General features: G+C 32.8%; 3 protein-coding genes across 3 annotated transcripts; 2 read left to right on the forward strand and 1 right to left on the reverse strand.

The window, feature by feature from the left end:
• The first annotated feature begins 556 nt into the window (after window positions 1-556).
• LOC115442672 (protein Daple) lies at window positions 557-13,627 on the forward strand. The gene is made up of 7 exons (XM_030167791.2): window positions 557-832; window positions 2,705-3,121; window positions 8,194-8,477; window positions 8,595-8,765; window positions 8,847-9,063; window positions 9,237-11,847; window positions 12,380-13,627. The coding sequence occupies exons 1-7, from the start codon at window positions 767-769 to the stop codon at window positions 12,733-12,735; spliced, it is 4,122 nt and encodes a 1,373-aa protein (XP_030023651.1). The 5' UTR covers window positions 557-766; the 3' UTR covers window positions 12,736-13,627.
• Window positions 13,628-16,629: 3,002 nt separating this feature from the next.
• Window positions 16,630-19,209, reverse strand: LOC115442673 (threonine aspartase 1). Its single transcript, XM_030167793.2, has 4 exons — window positions 18,866-19,209; window positions 18,664-18,792; window positions 17,767-18,581; window positions 16,630-17,659 (listed from the first exon to the last, which is right to left on the reverse strand). Exons 1-4 carry the CDS (start codon window positions 18,891-18,893, stop codon window positions 17,516-17,518), a joined length of 1,116 nt encoding a protein of 371 aa, XP_030023653.1. The 5' UTR covers window positions 18,894-19,209; the 3' UTR covers window positions 16,630-17,515.
• A 756-nt stretch (window positions 19,210-19,965) lies between these two features.
• LOC115442671 (HIG1 domain family member 2A, mitochondrial) lies at window positions 19,966-20,914 on the forward strand. The gene is made up of 2 exons (XM_030167790.2): window positions 19,966-20,235; window positions 20,644-20,914. The coding sequence occupies exons 1-2, from the start codon at window positions 20,103-20,105 to the stop codon at window positions 20,808-20,810; spliced, it is 300 nt and encodes a 99-aa protein (XP_030023650.1). The 5' UTR covers window positions 19,966-20,102; the 3' UTR covers window positions 20,811-20,914.
• The last annotated feature ends 1,099 nt before the right edge of the window (window positions 20,915-22,013 follow it).

A 22,013-nucleotide genomic window follows, 5' to 3' on the forward strand; every position in this document is an offset into this window, starting at 1 on the left:
CAATAATTTCATAGTAGGTAATAGGTATTTTGTTTACATAAACTTATTAGGCAAACCTTGACGAGCCTATTTTTATATGGGATATTAACATTAATTACTAAATATCTTTACTTTTAAACTTAGCATGAGATTGTATATGCTTTTTTCCTTAAATGCCTCTAGCGAGTAGGTATTTTGTTATAAATCTAAAATTTGCTAATTACATATTATATTTGCATTACTAGTCGATACTATATATCGACGTAGATTTGTACTCGATTTAACAAGACCATTCGCAAACATCCATTCCCATCTCCATTATGGCTATCACAGGTCACTGTCAATACTCAATACTTTCACCTAATCACAGATAAATAATTATGTAAGGGCTAAATTTTGTTGACAGAGCTGCTGAACCACGTTGGATTCCAGTACACCTGCAAAATACCTATCAAACTATCAGTGACCCGCGGATTGAGGAAATCTGTAGAAGAAATAAATTATGGTCCCAATTACTACTGAAGTAGTTAATCATTCACTTCTATTTTTGAAAAATGTAATGTTTTTTTCTCTGGCAATGCTAAATAACATATGTCATCAGTCATGTCACTATATATTTTGTCAACGATATATAATTGAAAAGTCGTTCGTGGTGGTTGTGTGAATTTCTTTTGTCTTGTGGTAGCAGATGTTGTGTGGTTTTATTACTTGTATCAATATTGAGCATTGCTTCAATGCCATGCGTCCCAACCAAATACAAAGGAGCCGGTTCCGATCATCCTAACGCATGGCAAGAATGGCTGCGTCTAGTACCGAGATCGAAGACTTTTTGAATGGGCCTCTAGTTTCGTGGGTGAGTGCACAACGATACCTATGTTACTTTGTGCGTAAGAATGAGGCAAACTGGCAAATGTTTCTTGCCGTTCCGTATGAATAAACATGTCATTTAATAAGTGAAAGATTTCCTACCAAGCGTAGATAGTTCTAATTGTTATACAATTTGACGAAAACAATCTTAGCGTTACATCAGTGGTCATAAATATCCACTATTTCAATGTTGTCAGTCTATATTGAACAATATTCCTAATTAAATAAACTATTGTTCGACAATATAATGGTATTTTATCCCATATAATAAACACTAACATACTTAACTATTCAATCACATTCACCTTTCATATGCTCAATAAACTTTTAATTTATATATAATAAACTTTTCATAATATTCTGCCTAAATACAAATAAAATAGTGAATTTATATTAGTTTGGGTGAAGACTGCAATTTTTATAAGCCATCTCAGAGTTGAATTGTGAAAGTAGGGCACTTATGTTTTGAAATATTTATTTAGTAAATATTATTGGCTCTAATGATGCAAAATATTATTATTATATTTACTTTTAACTTTTAAGTTCTTGGGCTTTAAAATAGTGTTACTGACTTAACAGAGTAAAGTAATTTCATGGGAGATACATAAAGTAGGCAACAATGAATGAAACATTGTTTATATTTCTTTAAATTGAGATCAAGTAAGTAAACTAAGAAACTCAGGTAAAAATAAACATTTTTGTTGTGTTGAGTACCTATCTCTACACGCATTGTATTGGAGATTCTCATACGTGGGAAGCATTGTTTACAGTGGAGGACATTAAAGAAAACTTGTTTGTAGTGCTATGATATCTCATGATTTTGCAATGTTTTCATTTGATATACTTTTCAATTTATTACTTAGTCTATCTATATATATAAATCTCGTTAAAACTCGAGAATGGCTGAATGGATTTATCTTATCTTGGTCTTGAATTATTTGTGGAGGTCTAGGGAAGGTTTAAAAGGTGAGAAAAATTCGAATAATTGCCGGGAAAATCCTCAAAACAGCATTTTTCTATTTCCCATACAAACATTTTCTAACTAATACGTAGAGTCAATTTGAGCTTTATTGCTATTGTATAAAGTTCACTGTTGTCTAAGCAATGTAGGTGTGTTCCTAACATAAAAGCAGTGTGCGTTGGAGCACAGAATATAATAATGTAATGTCGCGTTCTGAAACTCAACAAAAGTGATATCGCCGGACCCGACTAAATTGAACAGTCACAAAATTTAATATATCATTAGTTATTTGGTTGGCTTCACGATATTATTTCTTTTGTTTTACTTTAAAATGCATGTTTTCGTTATGGACAATTTTTGAGCTACTTTTGCATATCTATACTTATAATAAATCTGTAGAGAGGTCAATTCTGTGCATGAAATATATTTCCAAAATAACTGGGGGTGATTAGGGATCGATACTGATGCCAAAAATGCAATTAGTAAAATTTTTGTCTGTCTGTATAACCGTTATAGAAACAAAAACTACTCGACGGATTTTAACTTAACTTGGTACAATTATTTTTCATACTCCTGAGCTGGTTATAGTATACTTTTCATCACGCTACAATTAATAGGAGCATAGTAGTGATGGAAAATGTTGGGAAAACGGGAGAAGTTACTCCATTTTTTGTGTGCAACCTTAATGGTTAAAAGTTCCTTCGATTTCACCAGGATCCCATCATCAGACCCTGACCGGACAATCGGACCACCTGCATACCACCATAAATTAAAAAAACATCCCGACAAATTGAGCAACTTCTCCATTTTTGAAACCTGAAATCCACGCGGGCGAAGCTGCGGGCGGAAGCTAGTATATTATAAAAAATACTAATTAATTTACCTGATTTTTTTTAGATAAAATCATGCATACCCAATCCAGAAGTAATCACCGAATATGCATCTCTGTTCAATGGAGAAATATTGCATCAAGTTTATCTCCAGATAGATCCAGAGCCTTCCTCTCACATAACAAAGCTAGCTGGCCTGGAAGACCAGGCATTGGTCTTAGGTAGGGTAAAGAATTTTGATGCAATCATTAAAAATGTGAAAAGTCTGTATGAGGAGGAACTGGGTATGACACTGCTTGTGGTGCCAGAATGTATCTGCTTGGGTAAGGCACCTGAATCTAGAGAAGGTTTGGAGAATATGAAGCTGTTAATATTGTTGCTCCTTGGAGCAGCGGTGCAGTGCCCTAATAAGGAGTTGTTTATCACCCGAATAAAGGAGCTGGATTTGGAACTGCAGCACAATATTGTAGAGTGCATCAAACAGGTATGTATGTAAAAGTAATGTAAATATTATTTTATTGTGTAAAGATGTTGTTAGTTGAGTGGTTGTATTTGCTTGGCACAAAATAATTTAGTTATATAATATTTATTTTATAGTGATGGAATTTTGATTTCAACTTTTAATTCAAAGAGTACTTAAGATGTTGATTTAATAATCTTTCCAAAGCAGTTACACTTAAACAGACCAATGATACAAATACTATACATTTATTTAATAGAAATACTTATCAAAAATTAAATATACTTTGTTCCTCATTTGACGCGCGCATGGCGATAAGCGCCACGTATGGCCATACAAAGTAGGCACCCCCACCCCGACTTTTCTATAACAAAGCATCCCGTCGCTTGATTGACCGCTCGTTATCATGGGGCATTTAGGTATTTGGTCGCCTTCAATTTAGACGTGCAATTTGAGTGCATCAGTAGCTCTGCAGGGGCAAACCACAAACAGCACACATGCAGGGATTCTGTCGCGCAGCTTTATAAATACCTAAGGGCGCCTACAAATTAATCGTACAACTGCTGCGCGGCAAAGTACGGATGATTGATGGACGGAATAGTCCATTAGTCATCAGTACATCAGACTAGTTCATTTCACCTTACAAATTTATTTGTCTGGGTCTATACATTTTTGTTCTATACCTATCTAACCAAGGATCTTGCTTACTACTGCTTCGATTTGGCAAAGACTGTCTTGTGAATACTTTGTTTACGACATTCTGTGCATTTCTTTTATACTTCTATTTAATAAGATAGCACTAAGTATGAGAGTTACTATGTGACTAGACTACGTAGGGCCGGCGCTGTGAGAGCTAGCCAAGCGTTACAGTGTTAAAGATAACAATCGTCTTTATAAAAAGTGTGTACAGATGTGCGACAGTTACTTTTTAATACGCACGTACATTTTCTCTGTGTTAATTAATGAAATGTAAGGATTTTATTCGAATGATTCCAATATATTATTATAATATCCCTATTTTGCTCATCTACTTTTAAGCCCGCGTGAGTACACACTGTTTAAATAACTCCGCAACACCGCAGAAATAATTTATACTAAATTAATCTGTTACTAATCATGCATTTTAATAAAATATTAAAACGAAATTACATGGGTATTATTAGAAATAAAAACTCGAGTTTTTAATTTCCGTAATTGTCAGACGTGAACGCCAATTAAAGAATCAAAGAATAAACATTGCAATAGATTAAAAGTCGCAAAATGGAACATTATTTGTTATTTTATTGCAAACCAATGTAAATAATTTTAAATCTGTCACAAATCACAATTCAACTCCAAGTACAGCACTCGTGATTATTTAGTATGAACAAATAGCCTGTACATTATCGTGTTATTAAAATGCGGAACACATCTTAAATCCTGTACAATAGCTGTGCCATCGTATAGAATTCGTGGATAACATTTGACATGAACGGTTAAATCACTTATTCTCGGCAATCTGGCTGTCCCTGGCACAATTTGTGGGCTTATTAACAAATGTTTGACAAATTTCACAACCATCTTTAGCAATGCGTAAAGGGAAATTTCAACAAGTGCGTTGTTTTTAAACTCGGTAAACAAGTTATTCCTAGTAAGTATTTACCAAAATAATAAAGAATATCCCCTAGTTCACATCGATTTGTTATAAATATTTAAAGTAACAATTTGTATTTCTTATAAACATCAACAATATTTACTTCCGCAGTTTATGAAATAATACTTGGTATGACATTGTATTTAAATAAACTGATACCAAAAAGGGAAACGATTTAAATACTAGTCATCTATTATTCAATTGACTGATGTGACGGTTTAATGTTTATATTTACTTCTCGGCTAGAGTACCACGCGGACAAACCGCCTTCCAAAACCACTACAAGGAAAAAAATAAATATTAACTTGTTTGTGGATTATGGTAAAGGCAGCCTGGTAGACTGAGGCCTAAAGCCTCTCAGTAGTAGAAGTCCATGCCTAGCAGTGGGACAGTAAATAATATTGGGCCAGTATTCTTATTTTTATTATGTTGTATCTTTCCTGCGGCAAACCACGGCATAAAAGCCGGTCCTTTTGGAAGGCTTGCGGGGGACATGGATCCAACATGTAGATGCCCCTTTAAGATACATTACTCTAGTTGGTGTGTAAACATCTTGCAAGTGTGTGTTCATGGAGGAAATACAGCCAAAGACAGCGCTTGCAAGGTGCAGGAACTATTGCAGAAAAGATGGTAATTATACTGGATCTATGAATGGGATTTAGCTGGACTTATTACTGTGCTATTGATTGAGATAACGGAATCCCTGTGGGATTATTATTATTATGGCAAGAGCTTATTCTACAAAATAAAATAAGATTTAGATATATAGGCCTACATAATTTCGGAATAATCGATATATTTCATATTTAATAAAAAAATTTAACACGTCACGTTTGTTAGGCTGTCAAAGGTCGGTTTATACAAACGGTGTATTTGACTTTCGGATAAGAGCTTTTAGGCGCTCGCAACCCTTTGAAATTAAGTGACTATGCTAAGAGTAACCCATTAACGGAATGAGGACAGTGCAGTGTTGGAGATTCAAGTTGTTTTACTGTGAATAGCCTGTAGGTTGATTCCCTATGCTACTCGCGATAACACACCGTAAACGCGTGTTGTCAAAACAAGCTCTAAACACAAACGCGTTTCATACACGCGCCACGATGTGTAATTGAAAAATAGGTATTGTGTATGCCGTACGATAGGTTGTCTATGCTTAATATTTTTATATTACGATGTGTTAATGCGTTCAGAAATCATACATCCCCTCGAATCGGCTAGGATCGGTTTTTGAAAAGGCTTTTTTTGTTTGTATTCGTGATATTAAATGATGTAACTCGAATAAATCACTGCCAAACTTTATTTAATCCCATTTTTGTATATACTTAAATGTAAGAAACATGAAAGGAATATAAAAATAATTTAAAGAAATTTCTGTAGACTGTGATTGTTTTCAAACGAAAAATATAACTTCAAAATCATTGTCAAATGTCAATGTCATAGACTTATTTACTTGAATTGTTTACTAAAGCCACATTTTAAAAATTGAATTGAATTGATATATTTAATGCTACTGAAGATTTTAAACGAATGCTGTTATATGAGTAATAGTAAATGCTGTTGTGCTAATGCAGTTTGTGCTAAATTGGCGCTAACAACGTATATTAAGAGGAATTCTACGGACCTTCCATCATAAAATTTGTTGCAAAATCGTTAAGGCATTCACTAAATTTTTTTATTTAGTTAAATAATGTGACTAGGATGCCGTTTATCTGATGATAAGCGATACGACCGCCCATAAACAGTTACAATGCCATCCGGAACTTTGAATTGCAAAGCACTATGTGACGTTCCACAGTAGGTTTTCAGAATGAGACAAAGATTTTAGGTCTTATAAAGTAATTACGCTAGTTACAATTTCCTCTAAACTGGTACATATCAGTGCATGGACGCAGTTTAACTTGGCTATAGAAACAGACATTGCCGTAGACACCTTATAACTATCAAGACAGACATTCACATATAACAGACTTACCACCAATAATTAAAATAAGTGTATATTGCCTATTAAACGTTATTTTTAAAAATTTATAGCTCTATTACCTAGTAACTTCTATTAGCCGCTCAACCGGCATTACTCTTTTTGGAATAAAAAGTACTCTATTCAATCCACAGCTCACTGTCTGAGTACCATATTTCATACACATTCATTTAGTTACTAAGGTGAAACTGATTAATTAACAAACATTCAAACTCATGTATAGAAATTTTACTTATGTTATCTAAGACTGAACAACAAATAAAAAATAAAACAAAGATAATGTGTTGTTAAAACTGAGTATATTTTACTATTATTTATTTGGAATATCTTGCATTACATTCACTATCCTGTAAAAGTAAATAATTTTATTATTACATTTGATATTATCAGTTTTGTTAACATTAGTATTCAATGTAAGATGCCTTTGGTCTCCTAAAATAAAAAAGGAAGTGTTTGTACAAACAATTTTAGATTCAATATGATTACATACTTTTGTATGTAATTGTTTAAAATGATTGGGATTACCTACATGAAATTTTTGCTTTGTTTCCCTGGATCGATATTCACATTTTGAAGATTTTGATATTTAATTTAAAGCTGGCTAAACCCTTGATTAAGACGTCTACCAATTACTTATAACAACAATAATGTATAACTAGTAAAAATTTCTTCAATAATCTTTATTGTTATCAAACTTTATAGGTACAAAACTTTCACCACAAAGAAACTACATAGTATTAATTGTAATGTACATAATTAAGAAAACATTGTTTAAAAAGATACCTTCATTAGTGTTTTATATTTGTTTGCCTATCTATTTACTAATAGAAATATTACATCGAAGTAATAAAAAATAAACTTGATTAACCTCAATTGTTGTCAAAAGTCGGGTTGCCAGTAGTAAAGTAGCTTATTTTTCACCGCTGAGCCCATAACACAAATTTGACTATCAAGATACAAAAACATAGGTTTGAATATTAATTCGATTATTTAGGATTTATGTTTGTTTTTGTTTCTGATAAGGTAGAATATTATATTTGAGTTTTCACGATGTAAAGAGGATACTATCGTCAATAGAAATTATACAGTCGTTGTATCTAAATAATTAATTTGTCTAAACGCGCATAGACGCGCTGGATTGCCGCACGTTATTTTGACAATTCGTAACATGCCCGTAAGGCGGATGTGTCACACCTCATCGTGTTCATGAAATGTCAAATTAGCATCCAGAATACTCTTACACAGTCATAACACGAAGTTAACGAAACGCGCCGTGTTACAAGATCGACATTGTCGTAGAGAATCATGCCCCTGAGCAAGCGATATAGCCCTCTGGATCGCTTAGAACAATACGGCCATCTCCATTTAGCGCTCAAATGGAATATATTTCGTACAATAATTAAGAATACATATGCATCTAATTGGAGTGTGTTCTTTCTTTAAGTCTATTAAAATAATTATATATGTATTTAACTCTTCTTACAGGTTACAGATATGCAAACTGTGGTATTAACACCAGACGCTATAGACCTATTTCAATCACCGACTATGTTTAATCATATGCGACGCTTAGCGAAAGAACGGGATCATTATCTGCAAAATTGGGCTTCCTTGGTCCTTCATGAAGGCCTTTGTGAAAACGAAAATGAAAATAAAAACGGAAAAAATCGGTCTACGCAGAATGTCAATCAAAATAACGGCGATAGTCAACATTTAGCTGTAGAATTAGCAGATTGGAAAGCACGGCTACGAAAGCAAAGACAAGAATTGTGAGTATCGATAACCTAGTCATGAATAGACCAAGTTTTATTTGTGCAGTACGTACTTTATTAGGTAAATAATATCACTTTCAAAATTACAAAAACAATACATCTTTTATTCAACAGAGAAGAAAAATCAGAACAATTGTCCGAATGCCGCGAAGAATTGGAGCACACGAAACAAGTGTTGACGAAATTACGAGCCGATAGTCAGGAATGGTTTAATGAAGCAAGAAAAGCCTCCGGATATAGAGATGAAGTTGATGCACTTAGAGAAAGGGCTGAACGTTGCGACAGGTACAATTTTGATTCTTGATTGATTTAGAAAAAACAATAATATATGTGTATTCACTAAAACAATTTTTCTGGCAATTTCAGACTAGAACAAGAAATTCAGCGTTATCGTGATAGACTCGCAGATGCTGAATATTATAAAACCCGTGTGTCGGAATTGCGTGAAGATAATAAAGCTCTAATGGAAACAAGAGATGCATTAGAGGAACAATTACAAAGAGCAAGAAAGAGAGCCGATCAGTGTCTTACTTTAGAGGCAGCCATGATAAAATTAAAGAGGGAAGCAAATGATTTCGCATTGGTAAATATTTTAGTTATTTAAATTTTTGTGTGCCTTTAAATCAGTTGCGCGGCTGTAATTCTAGTCCCATGCTGCAGTCACGTAGCTGGGTTAGTTCATTAGAATTGCCAAAATACAAATATATAAGGCGTTTAATGGTGTAAAAAATAATGGTCTACTTCATTATTCTTCAGGAAAGAGATGCTGATCAACGAAAGATCCAAGAGCTTATCGAAGAAAATAATCACCTCCAGTACATAACTAAATCAATTCTCAGTGAAAGTAATAATAGTAATCTAGATACAGACAACGAGTGTGAGAGCACTTTGGAATCAGGAGAAAATAGTTTATCAGAGCAATTGACCAGTAATGCTCAAGCAAGGGCGTTAAAACTCGAATTAGAAAACAAAAGACTTCTATCGACAATAGATAACTTAAGAGAGCAATCATTCTTAGAAAGTAGTGATAAGGTATTAGATTTGGAAAAGGAAAAGAAACGATTAACCCTTAAATGCGAGCAGTTGCAAGAAAATTATAATAGAATGGTACAACAAAATTCTGAATTAGAAGAAGTATTTAAAAATGCATTAGAAGAAAATAGAAAGTTACAAGACTCTCTAGATAGTCAAAAAGCTTTTATAGACAGACAAGCCATAGACAGAGATTCAGAAAAGACTAAATTACAGGACTTTGAGAGACATTTAGAATCGTTGACTAAAGATAAGCAGCGAATTCAAATGTTATGTGACTCAATACAAAGAAGAGCTGATGACCTCGAAAAATCTTTAGATGCGAGAACAAAAGAACTTAATTTAGTTAAACCTGAAGCTGACAAAGTTACAAGCTTAATAATACAAACAGAAGAACTAAAAACAAAATTAAAATATAGTGAAAGGGATACCCATAATCTTCAAAAAGAAGTAAATAAGTTAAGGGAAGTCGTGGAAGAGAAAGACGTCAACTTAGATAAAATAAGTACAGAGATCGAGCTAAAAAAAAAAGAGATAGAGAGATTAACAAGAGAATTAGAAGCTAATCAAAATATAACTAACCGATTCCAGGATTTAGAACAAAAGACACAGGAACTAAAATCACAAAAGAAAGTTGACACGGAAACTATACAGACTCTTCAAAAAGATTTAATATTGGAGAAAGTTAATTTTGACAAAGTACGAAATTGTATGGAAAAGCTCGGAATTAACGCATCCGACATAATTAACAAAGAAGTAAATGTAGAGGATTTGTTAGAAAAAATCATAACTAACACTGATTATGAAGCATTAATCTCTGAAATTGCAGCTAAAGCAAATTTACTGAAATTGCTTTCGTGTGATTGCAAGCATGAACAAGATAATATAAATAACGAAGCTGTAGTCAATCCACAAATTGAACAACTGACTGCTGATCTTGCATCATTGCAAGTATCGTTAGAAAACTCTCAAGCTGAAAATGCCAAACTTCAAGTCAATTTAGCTACTTTGAATTCACAAAATGGTTCATTAATTTCACAACAGATGACTCTCCAGCTTGCCAATAGCCAGTTAGCAGCTGAAAAAGAAGAAATTATAAAACAATTAGACGTTATAAAAGACAAGCAAGACAATCTTTTAAGAGACCAAGTAGCGTTGCAAACTTTACACGAAAATTTGAACACTGAATATGAAACACTGCTACGTGAAAGAGAACCCACCAAGGCAACTATTAGAGACTTAAAGCTCGAAAACAGGGAATTAAAAGAAAAAATCTCCAACTATGAAAAGAAAGTAGCGGAATTTGAAAGAGAGCGTGAAAACCTCAAAATCGAGTCAAGAAATTTAACGAATCTTAGAGCTGAACATTCCAAATTAAAGGATGATTTTAGAAACCTCTTTACTGCCAGTGATAGACTGAAAAATGAGTATAGGAATATGCAAGAAGAATATCGAAACATTCGCAGTGAATTACAACAACAAAAGTTACGTAGCACGGAAATATCCGGAGAAATCAATACTAAGGCCGAAATAATTACAAGTTTAGAGTTAGAAATAAATAAAACTAATCAGCATTGTGAGATGTTGATTCAGATGAACAAAAGTTTGGATGCTGATAGGCGTTCTTTGATGGACCATGTGTCACAATTGCTCACTCAATATCACGAGTTACTGGCCCACTCCTTGAAAGATAAACAACATTATCATGAGGAAGAAAAAATGTTTGCAGACAAAGTAAATGCTTTGTGTCGCCAGAAAGAAAAATTGGAAGAAAAGATTATGGAGCATTATAAAAAGTTAGATAATTGTACGCCGAAAAGACGAGGGTTTGGCGCTTCCTTTGTTAAAAGGGTTCGCAAAGCCGGCACCGACCTAATAAATAAAGTGCCTTCCAGAAACAATAAACGCATAGAAGACGCAAGTCGTTCTAAATCCCAGCTTACTCTTGCTGGCTCAGAATCTGGTGAGTCCGATCCAGGTACACAAGAGTTAGAGAAGCTATCTAAAAACTCCGATCAAGACCAAGGTTCATCTAATCCAAGCGTGGAATCGCCTAGGCATAGTTCAGATTCCAATTTTAGTAGACGATTTGAAGACAAAATGTTGAAAAAGTCTGATAATTTCGATGGTACGGGATCTATACCTAGTCTTGATTCGGCAAGGTTATCCAGTGAAAATAATTTTGCGAGAAGGCTTTCTACCACGTCGATACACAGTGGAGGTGGAGATGACGCTTTAATTCGAGCCTCATTGAGAAGACGACCGCACAAGGCAGTGCCGCAGTCGCACCGAAATAGCTATCAAGGTTTTGAAGGCGACTCTGGTTTACCACCAGGTAATTTGTATAAAAAAAATAATTCTATACGAAACTCATGTATAAAGTTTAATAATATTGTTTATTTATAACTAGTAACCACTTAAAAAAAACTGTGGATTTTAATCATGGATGTAGGTATCATCAACCTTTAAATAGTAAACAGTACTAACTACTATGTACTGTGGGGGTAGTATACTTGAACTTTGCGGGTTATATGAGATATTCGAGTTCAAACTCGGGTTAGGCAGCAGACAGTTGTGAGAGTTTTTTGAGAAATCACAATGACATATCTAAGATTAATGCCAATATGGTAATGCGCTCACCTCTATATTATATCCATCCAGTACTTCCATGCATATGTGATGGATGTAAATGATGAGGTTTGTGTAAAGATATAATCTTTGAATCTTCATGATGTTGGGTTTTTATTATAATATACAAACATTAGAGAAATAGTATTTTTATTATCATCACCTTGCCTATCAATTTTATATAACGTTCGAAGTGATTATATAAGTTCATCATTAAACCGACAATTTTATTGTTTCAGTATCAACAGCTTCTCCGGTATTTGGAACGGCGGGTACTCGGCGTACCGTTTACGTAGCAGATGACGACCCCAACATCACTCTTAACACAAAACCTCAAAGCACACCAATTAAAGAAAACCCTACATATCTAGTGTATAATAGAATATCTACAGTGATTGGTGATGGGGCTTGCCAAAGTATTAACGACAGACCAACCTCCGAACAACACGGACCGTTGTCCGAACAGTCTCGTACCCTTGACGAACCCTTACAAGAAAGAGAAGACATCAGGCACGACAGAAGGTCTGCCAACCGCACAGAAAAGGCAGACAACTCCAAGGAGTCTGCGATTTGGTATGAGTATGGTTGTGTATAATTGTGTTTTTTAATCCATGGAAGTGTTGGAAACATTTAAAGGTATAAGTATTAAGTACCTTGCATTTTATTTGTTCTATCGTAAATAAGTCTTAATTAAATTGTGCAGTTGGTATTACACATTTGGTTAGTATTGGCATTTTTGTGATTATATTTACAGGCAGTATTAGTTTGGCATTTAAGTTTGTTTAAAAAGTGTGTAAAATAAAATATCGAAAATAATGACATTTATAATAATTACCGACGCGTATGTTGACCTTGTAGAGTAATGATGCAACGAATTTTATTATTTGTATTCGGCGAATAACGACCCTTAATTTTCCGGCATTAGTCTACTACTTTATGAAGTTGAATATGGTGCACATATACACCTCGTTTTATCACATGGGTAATCATGACATTTCTCGTTGACAAGCGGCATTTTTTATTAAACAAGTATAATATTTTGTTCCTATACTTAAGTCACAAAAAGTAAATTTATTAGTATTTGTATTTGTTGCATCAATAATATAAAGCATGTACTCTCGTCTTTTGAGGCTATCATAAAATTGTAAATAATCTTAATATAACATTATAAACATAAACATACATATTTTTTTAGTTTATATTTAACATCCATTAAAAGTGGTGTAGGTTTAAGTTGTGCAATTAAATTTGTTTATCCAGTGATAGTATGGCAACTGGTTGAATTTAATTTCTAGGGAAGCTTAAGAAGTAATAGCATAATTACGTTTTGCGTACAAACTTTAATATTATTTTAAGATACATATAATTTTCTTTATGATTTGACGTACATAACTTTTTAATAATTATTATATCATGTCTTTAAAATTGTGTATTGTGTTTCTGTTGCGCATTTTTTATGATAAAAATTTACGTTCAGTACAAATGCATGTTATGTTTTTTTTTTAAATATATGCTTGACCGCCGTTTTTAATAAACGATCGCAATCGCATCAATCTATTTCAAAAATTTACCAATCAGAAAGGGTTTTTTGATATGCTTACAAAAGGCATTTTGATTGGTTTATCCTTGGAATCAGATTGAAGATATTGTTTATTGAAAATGATTGTATATGAATTATGTTTAAGGCGATACCTCAAGGTCCATTTTCATACATTTTGTTTCGCCTTTAATCTGGGTAACTAAACAAGTATTGGCAAGTAAAGAATTTAAATTCACGTCTAGTTAGTGATTAGTTCTCGCAGTTGAAAGAAAAATGTAAAAATAATTAATAATCATGGATATTTCTGCCTTTAAAATTTCGTCATATTAAATTTTAAAGGCCGAAATATCCATGATTATTAATTATTTTTACGTTTTTCTTTCAACTGCGAGAACTAATCACTAACTAGACGTGAATTTAAATTCTTTACTTGCCAATACTTGTTTAGTTACCCAGATTAAAGCCGAAACAAAATGTATGAAAATGGACCTTGAGGTATCGCCTTAAACTATTGTGCGGTACAAGAACCCTTCTTAATTTCAAAGTAATTTAATTGCAGCTGCTGCTTTTTTAGATTTTTTTTTGAGTAGAATCAAAAATACAAGTGCATTACAAACAAAATCTTCATTGATTTTACAATACATTTAATTCTTATTTAATAAATATTTGTGAATAATATGCGTAAAAATTTATATTGTTATAAAGATACAAATGCCTTAACAATTTTGTAAAATATTTGGCATATAATATTATCTAGGCTGACCATAAATAATCAGTTATGCAGCAGTAAATAAATCACAACGTAAATTAAAGTCATTCTCCCGTAAATTAACATGTCAAAATAATATAAAAAAAGATGAGAATTCAATGTAATTTTTATAAATTAAAATTGTACTAAAGTAATATCTTAAATTATATATCAAACAAAACTGAAGAATGACATGCACATCATACTGATGTAGTCATTTTAAAGTTTGTGAAGATTTTAGAAGTTTGTTACCAATTACATTAACTAATTAAGTAATAGGGTACCGGATTCATTATCGCTGCCATATAAGTGCGCCGCCCCTACAACGCGCCCACTTCTGCTCGTTACAATATTTGAAATATGAATTACTAGCCCACTTTTTAACCAATTTATATGCAGTTTTCGCAGGAGGGCTTCTTTTTCGTATTATTAACCATTACATATAAAATAATGAACAAAATCAAACATAGGCCGGTTCCCTATTACTAAAATACAGTTTGGATACATTTAGTTATCACCACATTACAATTATAGTAACCCTATACACCAAATATTATGTTACAAAATTTTAAAAGGATTTACATCAATTAATGGATTACATAGATATATTGTGTTAGTCTACTTGGTTACTAAACATTTGATAACTTGTTTTTTGATTACATTAGTAACTTTAAAAAGTAATGTTTTTTTTCATAAATAGGAGAGTGTGATTTGTGGAACCGTTTTTTTTTTATAAAAATTGATCTTTTTTTGTAGTAGACTAATTTTTTTTTCAACTATTAAGGTTTTGTGCTGAAAATATTGAGAAAATAAGTTTACTTTCGAGGCGCTATAAGTATTTCTTTTCTTATTTGAAACGTGGTTAACCTGCCGACAAATAATTATAATCAATCACGATCTCTTTAAACATCTTGATTCCCAGTAGAATCATATATGTGTTGCCATTCTAAAGGGAAATTACTAATAAGGGATTTTCTAAATTACGGAACATTAAATCGTAACGGTAAAATATGGAAAATATTTATATCATTAAGAACTCATATTGGTGCGCCGCAAGCAACTAGTCCATTACTACAAATTATAAGTCAGGCTTTAAGTATAAAATAATTTCATCCTGTTAAAAAGTAGCAATAGTGCAATTAAATTACTTTCAGAGTCCACATGGACATTTATGCTAAGGATACAATTTAAATAATTTTGACTGGTTTACAATCACAAGTTGAGTTTAGCTTTTAGTAAAATACTCATTGGAAGCCCGTAATAATTATAGTTTAATCATTTAATTAATGGCTTGGATATGCTGAGTTTTTCTATAACATAAAAATAATATATTATTATATATTTTCTATGTTATCCCCTAATTCATGACTGCTTTCTTGCACAGGTTTGCTTGCTGGCACTAGTTATGCCTTTGGCAGTTTTTTTTTGGATAAGGATATGAGCTTATATACTTATGTATTTTATGGTAGGTACATATTTGTGTTAAAATTTATTGTACCTATAACATATTGTTTATGATTTTTAAAATGTGATATATAATCATGAAATTATATCAGTATTTTCGTACTTTGTGTATATCATAAGAATTGTAGTGCCTTTGCATTAAACCATATTAAATTATGTAATTCTATTGTCATTTAACATATGGATTGCAGTGATTATCAATTCGAGACGAAAAAAATAATATGGTACTGTATGTTTGGTGCTAAATGATTGCAGCAAGTGGGCTGAGGTAGTTGTTTCGGTTTGTAACAATTCTAGTTTTATGTGACTAACAGATAAAGTGATTAACAATGGCAGCCTTAACTAACGCGATTCACTGGGCGGCAGATCTTTCAACCGATTGCCAAAGAAGGGTGATGTTTTTTTCCTCATGTCTATTGCAAGCGCGAGGACGTGTTTGCTCCATGCACTACCGCTTAATACCGCGACTGATTATATTTTATCAACTGTGACGATAACATCCACAAAAATTCAACTTACATGTCATTTATTTTGACTTGTTAATTCTTGAGATAAGTCCAAAGATAGTAATTGGTATAGTTTGTCAATTTTGGCCATAAATGACTTTAAATCTTGAAACTCTTGGTAATTATTATTATATTATCAATATGTTCTACATTCTAATCTATATTAGATTTTTGGTAACATTACATGATGGCCAAAAATAGTTTGTTTTCCTGGTGAATAATATTTAGATATAGTTTATTCTTTTTTTTAACAAATACCAAGCACAAATATGTATATATTTGTAGGTCCTTAATTGCCTCTCACCGAATTTATACTTTAGCACATATAATGACTTGCCACATACAGGTCTTTTCAATAAATAATGAAATCTCATACAGTGTTTTATTTTCAGATACCAATAATTTTGATTACTAACTCAAATACAGTCATTAAGAATTGTAGACATTTTATAAAACACACTCACATATTTTATAATTCACACAAAACACTAGGCTTACACTAACATACAAAAGAATCAAGGAACTTTTTGTGATAGGTTTCTTAACAAAGTAGGGTGGTGTGACTGTCATATCAAATGGTAGTGTATTGTCATACTGACAAATGTTAGTATTTCAAAGTGTATTTGTAAATCACTTTTTCGCAAAAATATGTCATTCTAATACTATTTTGAAATATGTTTAATATTGGTAATGTGACTTAAACACCCTTTAGGGTTTAGATTTGTCAGTTGTAAATAGGAAACAGAAAAACTAACATGCATAACATTTAGCTGATTGTCCCTGACACTACCTTTTGATTTATGGTAACTTTCTTGTTTCTTGCACTTTCGGTTTGATAGCAACTTTCTCATTCTCACACCTGCATATCATTTATAAGTTGTTTTTCTTTTCAAACAGCTACATCATAATGCTATAGAATCTTAAAAAAGTGAGTCACAATGTTTTTCTATGCAGGAGCCCATTCAGATTAATGTAACTTCACTAATAATGGTTAAAGCTCACATATTATTAGTTAGTGAATATTGCTTATACACTGGCTTATGGCCACTGAAGCCACTTGTTATTGTCACAGCTGGCTAGTGTGGGCATAGTTTACCATAAAATATAAAAAAATATCCTAAAGAGATCCGTTGCTTTGCGGTTCAGTCTTCACTTCCCATTGAACTACTGGGCAAGGCTGAATAGACACTTTGAATGGGTAACCCGACACAACTGCTTTACGTCCTGGTTCCACTTTTGGGGGCAAATATGAAATAATGCACTGAAAAAAAAAATATAATTTAGAACACATGAACAAATTACATCTACCTTATCATGCTTTATATATTTCTTAATAGGTAGACCAATACAGAATATAAATCAGTTTACCTTTGGTCTTTCATTTTCAGTAGACATATATCCGATGCACATAGTTTTTGTTGTATGACCCCACAGTAATTCTCCATCACCATTTTGTGGGTCAAACCTCAATGCTAATGTGCCACCTAATCTTTCTGACACATCCCATAAAAAAGGTGATTCTAAAAAGTGTTCTTTAAAACATTTATCCAGTCCTAAAACTGGTGATGGTTCCAACAAACTCTCTGCTGTGTTCTTTGCTAATTGTGTTCTTATCAAGTGTTCCCCACATCCAGATGTGCATGCTGCTATTGAGGGTGTCTTGCCATCTCTGCTCATCACTGCCCATACTCCACTTCCGAAGGAGGCAGCTTGTCCAACTCTGCCTTCATGTTTTAATGAAACTCCTCCAGAACTAGCTCCTGAAGCAACTATTCCTTGAGCATCTACACAAATTGCTCCTACTGTGTCCAAAGGACTAAATTTAACATCATTTTGAATTGAGTACCGTTTCAACTTTCTTTTGCAATGTTTATAATTGCGAAATGCTCGAGCAGAGACCATTTTGTGGTCATCAACTATTTCTAATCCCATTCTTTCGGCCCATGAGCGGGCTCCATGTCCAGTGAGTATGCATGGTGGAACTCGGCCTAAAGATAGATTATCACACTGCTTTATACAAAGATGTTTGGCTAACGTTATAGGATTCCAAACATTAGAGACAGCACCACAAGCTCCAAAATGTAATGTTTGCCCATTCATAAGAGATGCATCACACTCAACCGTGCCATTCCAGCTCAAATTAGATCCATAACCTGCATTCGTCAATGGACTGTTTTCTAATTCTGAAAATATAAAACAAAGAAACTGTAAACAATAAACCTGCCAACATAAATAATATTCATTGTATCACTAAAATTAACAAACCTATAATAGCTTTTTCTACAGCTTCAACAGCGTTACCACCTCCCTGAAGAGCTTCTGCAGCTTTTCTACAAGCCAAGTAGCAGGTCTTTTGGTATTCTTTCTTTAGAGAATCACTGTGATAACCAGCTCCTAAAACGAATTGCGATTAAGACATATTCAAGTAATATTATACTTTAAAGAGATAATGGTATAATCTACTTACCACAATGTACAGCTATAAAGCCATTCATTATAATTTACATTCGCGTTTTTATAAATAGCACTTCGTTTTCTTGCACACAATACGAATTATCGAAGAGAATTGAATTATGAGTTTACTAGAGTACACTATCTAGCACGTAACAAAAAGAATATAACACTACGGCACGTAAGTCGTAAAATATATGAAATAGATGTATATATTAGTTTATTTATTTCTTTCTGTTTATAGAATTTAGAATATATGCTACCTTCACACTTCACTCTTGCACTTCACCAAAGAGAATTATAATATATATGGAAAACTTCACTGCCACTAACAAGTAACAGCAAAGACAGCAAACTTTTGTTTGCTTAACCCTCCCACTGAAAATCTAAAAATTAATCTGAAATCTGATTCAGATATCTGAAGCATCCCAAAAATATATCAATGTCCCGAAATGGCAACTTCTAAATTGATAATTTATGTTCTCCATTTTTTATTCTAATAAATGCAAACCAGAAAAAAGTTGGTTTATAAAAATAATGAATATGATTAATTTTAGTTATAAAAACAAAAATATACTTGAATTTGGGTAAATATTTAAATATGTACATATTCGGCGTTCCTACGGAACACTCTCAGAACAATGACAAGCAGGAACACTACAAGTGTTTTTTTCCTACCACTGATAGCCTGACGTGAATCGACTTATTCAACAACACCGGTTTTTCTGAAACACTGGTGTTCGTAACCCTTTCTAGTAAGCACGCTGAAGACAATTCATTAGCATGTTACGAACTTTGACTAATGGCCATTTGGAAATGATGGAGACATTAACGAATGAGGGATTATATTACGCTGTAAAATTCTGAAGATAGATATTTTGGCTTCTAGTTTATATGGCAAAGTACAGGTCAAGACACATGCCGTGCGGCATAGAGGGAGCCCGAACGTTAAGAAAGGTGTGAGGCAAGCATCCTTTTTTCAGATTCTTAATTTGGTTTCTTTTTTCTCTCTTTGGCACGGCACGGTGTGCGTATAAATGCCAGTGTCAACGTTTTTCGAATTCCGTTTATGGATTCAGAATGCGATTCTGTATGAATAGTGTAAGCCCGCCCTAATAGTCTGTCAATTACTGTCAAGTGTCATGAGCTGTCACCTGTAAATTATTGTGAAATTCTGTGTGAAATCGAAACCGATCGAAAATCTAAACTCGAGACAGGTTAATATTCTTATCAAAACCAAAAAAATATTTAAAATGGCTAATGAAAGCGAACCGACGGATTTGGATTGGATACAGTTACGTAAAGACATGGGAGCTGCTCATCATGTTGAGACTACTTCAGAAAAATTCGGAAGAAAAATAACAGAGAATCCATTTGTTCCTCTTGGTATGTAATATAATTTAATTGTAATGTAATATAATATGATCAAATATTATTGAATATGGGTTGTTATAAAAGCTTAAATGTAATTTTTTACATGCCCAAATTTTTATTGATTGAAAAGTTAGATAAGTATTTCAGATTTATAACAAATTAGTTAAGCTATATTAGTTGCGCAAGACATTGTGAGGAGATATTCATAAGTATTTTGAATGCATATGAAATAGCTAAGTTGCACTCAATGTGATAAATTAAAGTTGTAATTCCTCTCAGTAGTACAAGAGGCCTGTGTTTTGCAGTAGGGCAGTGTAGATATAATAAAAAGATTGATTTTATTATAATAATTCTATACAATGCAATTATATCTTTTAATGATTTTTGAATATAATATATAAAAAGTAAACTTTATTTTAGGATGTCTAGCCACAGCAGGTGCATTATCTTTTGGTCTTTGGAGCTTTAGAACTGGAAGAAGGAAGTTATCTCAACAAATGATGCGTGCGAGGATTGTAGCACAAGGATTCACTATTGCAGCACTTGTAGTTGGTGTGATGATGACAGCGGGGAAGACTGTGAAATAGATACATTTATTACCTCATAAATTGTACTAAGTAGATGTCTAATTTTGTATTTTATAAATAATTCATTATTTTTAGTAATAATATAATTCTTTATGCAAGCAGAACATTTTATCAATGAGTGGGAATTAGAGTAACTCCTACCGCTTGTGGTTGAGTGGTTACTTTTATTTTGCTACAAGAAATGTGAATATGTAGAATCTTTTTTATTTACTAAAATTTAAAAAATGAATGGTAAAAACAAAGTTTTATTGCAATAATATAATGTGCCAGTTTATTTCTAAAGTAAGTTTTCTATGGATGCTGTGATGTAACTGTGCCATCATGTGATCTCATTTTAAAAACATCATTCATCAAACCTTATTGAGTAAATACTATAAACTACCATTCATATGGATACATAGCCCAAAAACACTAACCATTTCTATAACATAAATTGGAACAGCAAGGTACAGTTGAGGTCTAGGGTCAAAGTGAATTATAATATATAATAAGGAAATCAACAGAATTGCCATTATTAGTCCATAACTAAGATGTTTTTGTAGCTTGTTTAACAAAAATAAAGTTCAATTCATACGCAGCAGCCATCTGGTCTAGAAGCATTATATTCGATAGAACTGCACACCAATAGACCAAGCAGAAATCTAATATAGGCTAAAAAAATTCGCATAAAGTATATAAGATTTCTATTGGCAAATGCCATTTACACGGGCGATGTCGTGGGCGGCATAATATACGTAGTAAAGTTTCCATATTATTATAATTCTATTTGGTTATTTAAAAAAAAGTTAAGTTCTCCTCTTTAATCGATCATTTAGTAGAAATTACTCGATTAAAGACGTAATAGAGGTGAGCTCGGATAAGCGGCGACTCGATCTAACTAAAAGTCGATTAGAACATCACTAAAACGGAATGCGTCCCTTGATTAAATTAGGGTTCCCAACTTAGGGGCTTTCCTCCAAGTTAAGGAAATTATAAGTAGAATGGTCTGTTTTTAAGGGCCCTTTTGGACCAACTAAGTAGTATCTAATAATATTACAAAAAAAAAATACTAGCAGTAATACGTTGTGTTTTTATTCTTTTAAAACTATTTTGAGGCTGTACACAACATATTTTTATTTGAAATAATTAAGTATTTCTGTTACATTTATTTTTTTGCTAATTATTTTTGCTGCAGTTGCCCTAATAATATAGTAAGGGGTTTTT

The sequence above is a fragment of the Manduca sexta genome, chromosome 19 (genome assembly GCF_014839805.1).
Source record: "Manduca sexta isolate Smith_Timp_Sample1 chromosome 19, JHU_Msex_v1.0, whole genome shotgun sequence".
In the NCBI taxonomy this organism is placed as follows: Eukaryota; Metazoa; Arthropoda; class Insecta; order Lepidoptera; family Sphingidae; genus Manduca; species Manduca sexta.

Coding starts and splice junctions, on each gene's coding strand:
- LOC115442672 (XM_030167791.2), top strand. CDS start 767: ATGGCAAGAATGGCTGCGTCTAGTACCGAGATCGAAGACTTTTTGAAT. Junction 9,064..9,236: donor AAGCAAATGATTTCGCATTG/GTAAATATTTTA, acceptor ATTATTCTTCAG/GAAAGAGATGCTGATCAACG. Junction 11,848..12,379: donor CGACTCTGGTTTACCACCAG/GTAATTTGTATA, acceptor TTATTGTTTCAG/TATCAACAGCTTCTCCGGTA.
- LOC115442671 (XM_030167790.2), top strand. CDS start 20,103: ATGGCTAATGAAAGCGAACCGACGGATTTGGATTGGATACAGTTACGT. Junction 20,236..20,643: donor GAATCCATTTGTTCCTCTTG/GTATGTAATATA, acceptor ACTTTATTTTAG/GATGTCTAGCCACAGCAGGT.
- LOC115442673 (XM_030167793.2), bottom strand. CDS start 18,893: ATGAATGGCTTTATAGCTGTACATTGTG. Junction 18,793..18,865: donor CTTTATAGCTGTACATTGTG/GTAAGTAGATTA, acceptor AATTCGTTTTAG/GAGCTGGTTATCACAGTGAT. Junction 18,582..18,663: donor TGTAGAAAAAGCTATTATAG/GTTTGTTAATTT, acceptor TTATATTTTCAG/AATTAGAAAACAGTCCATTG.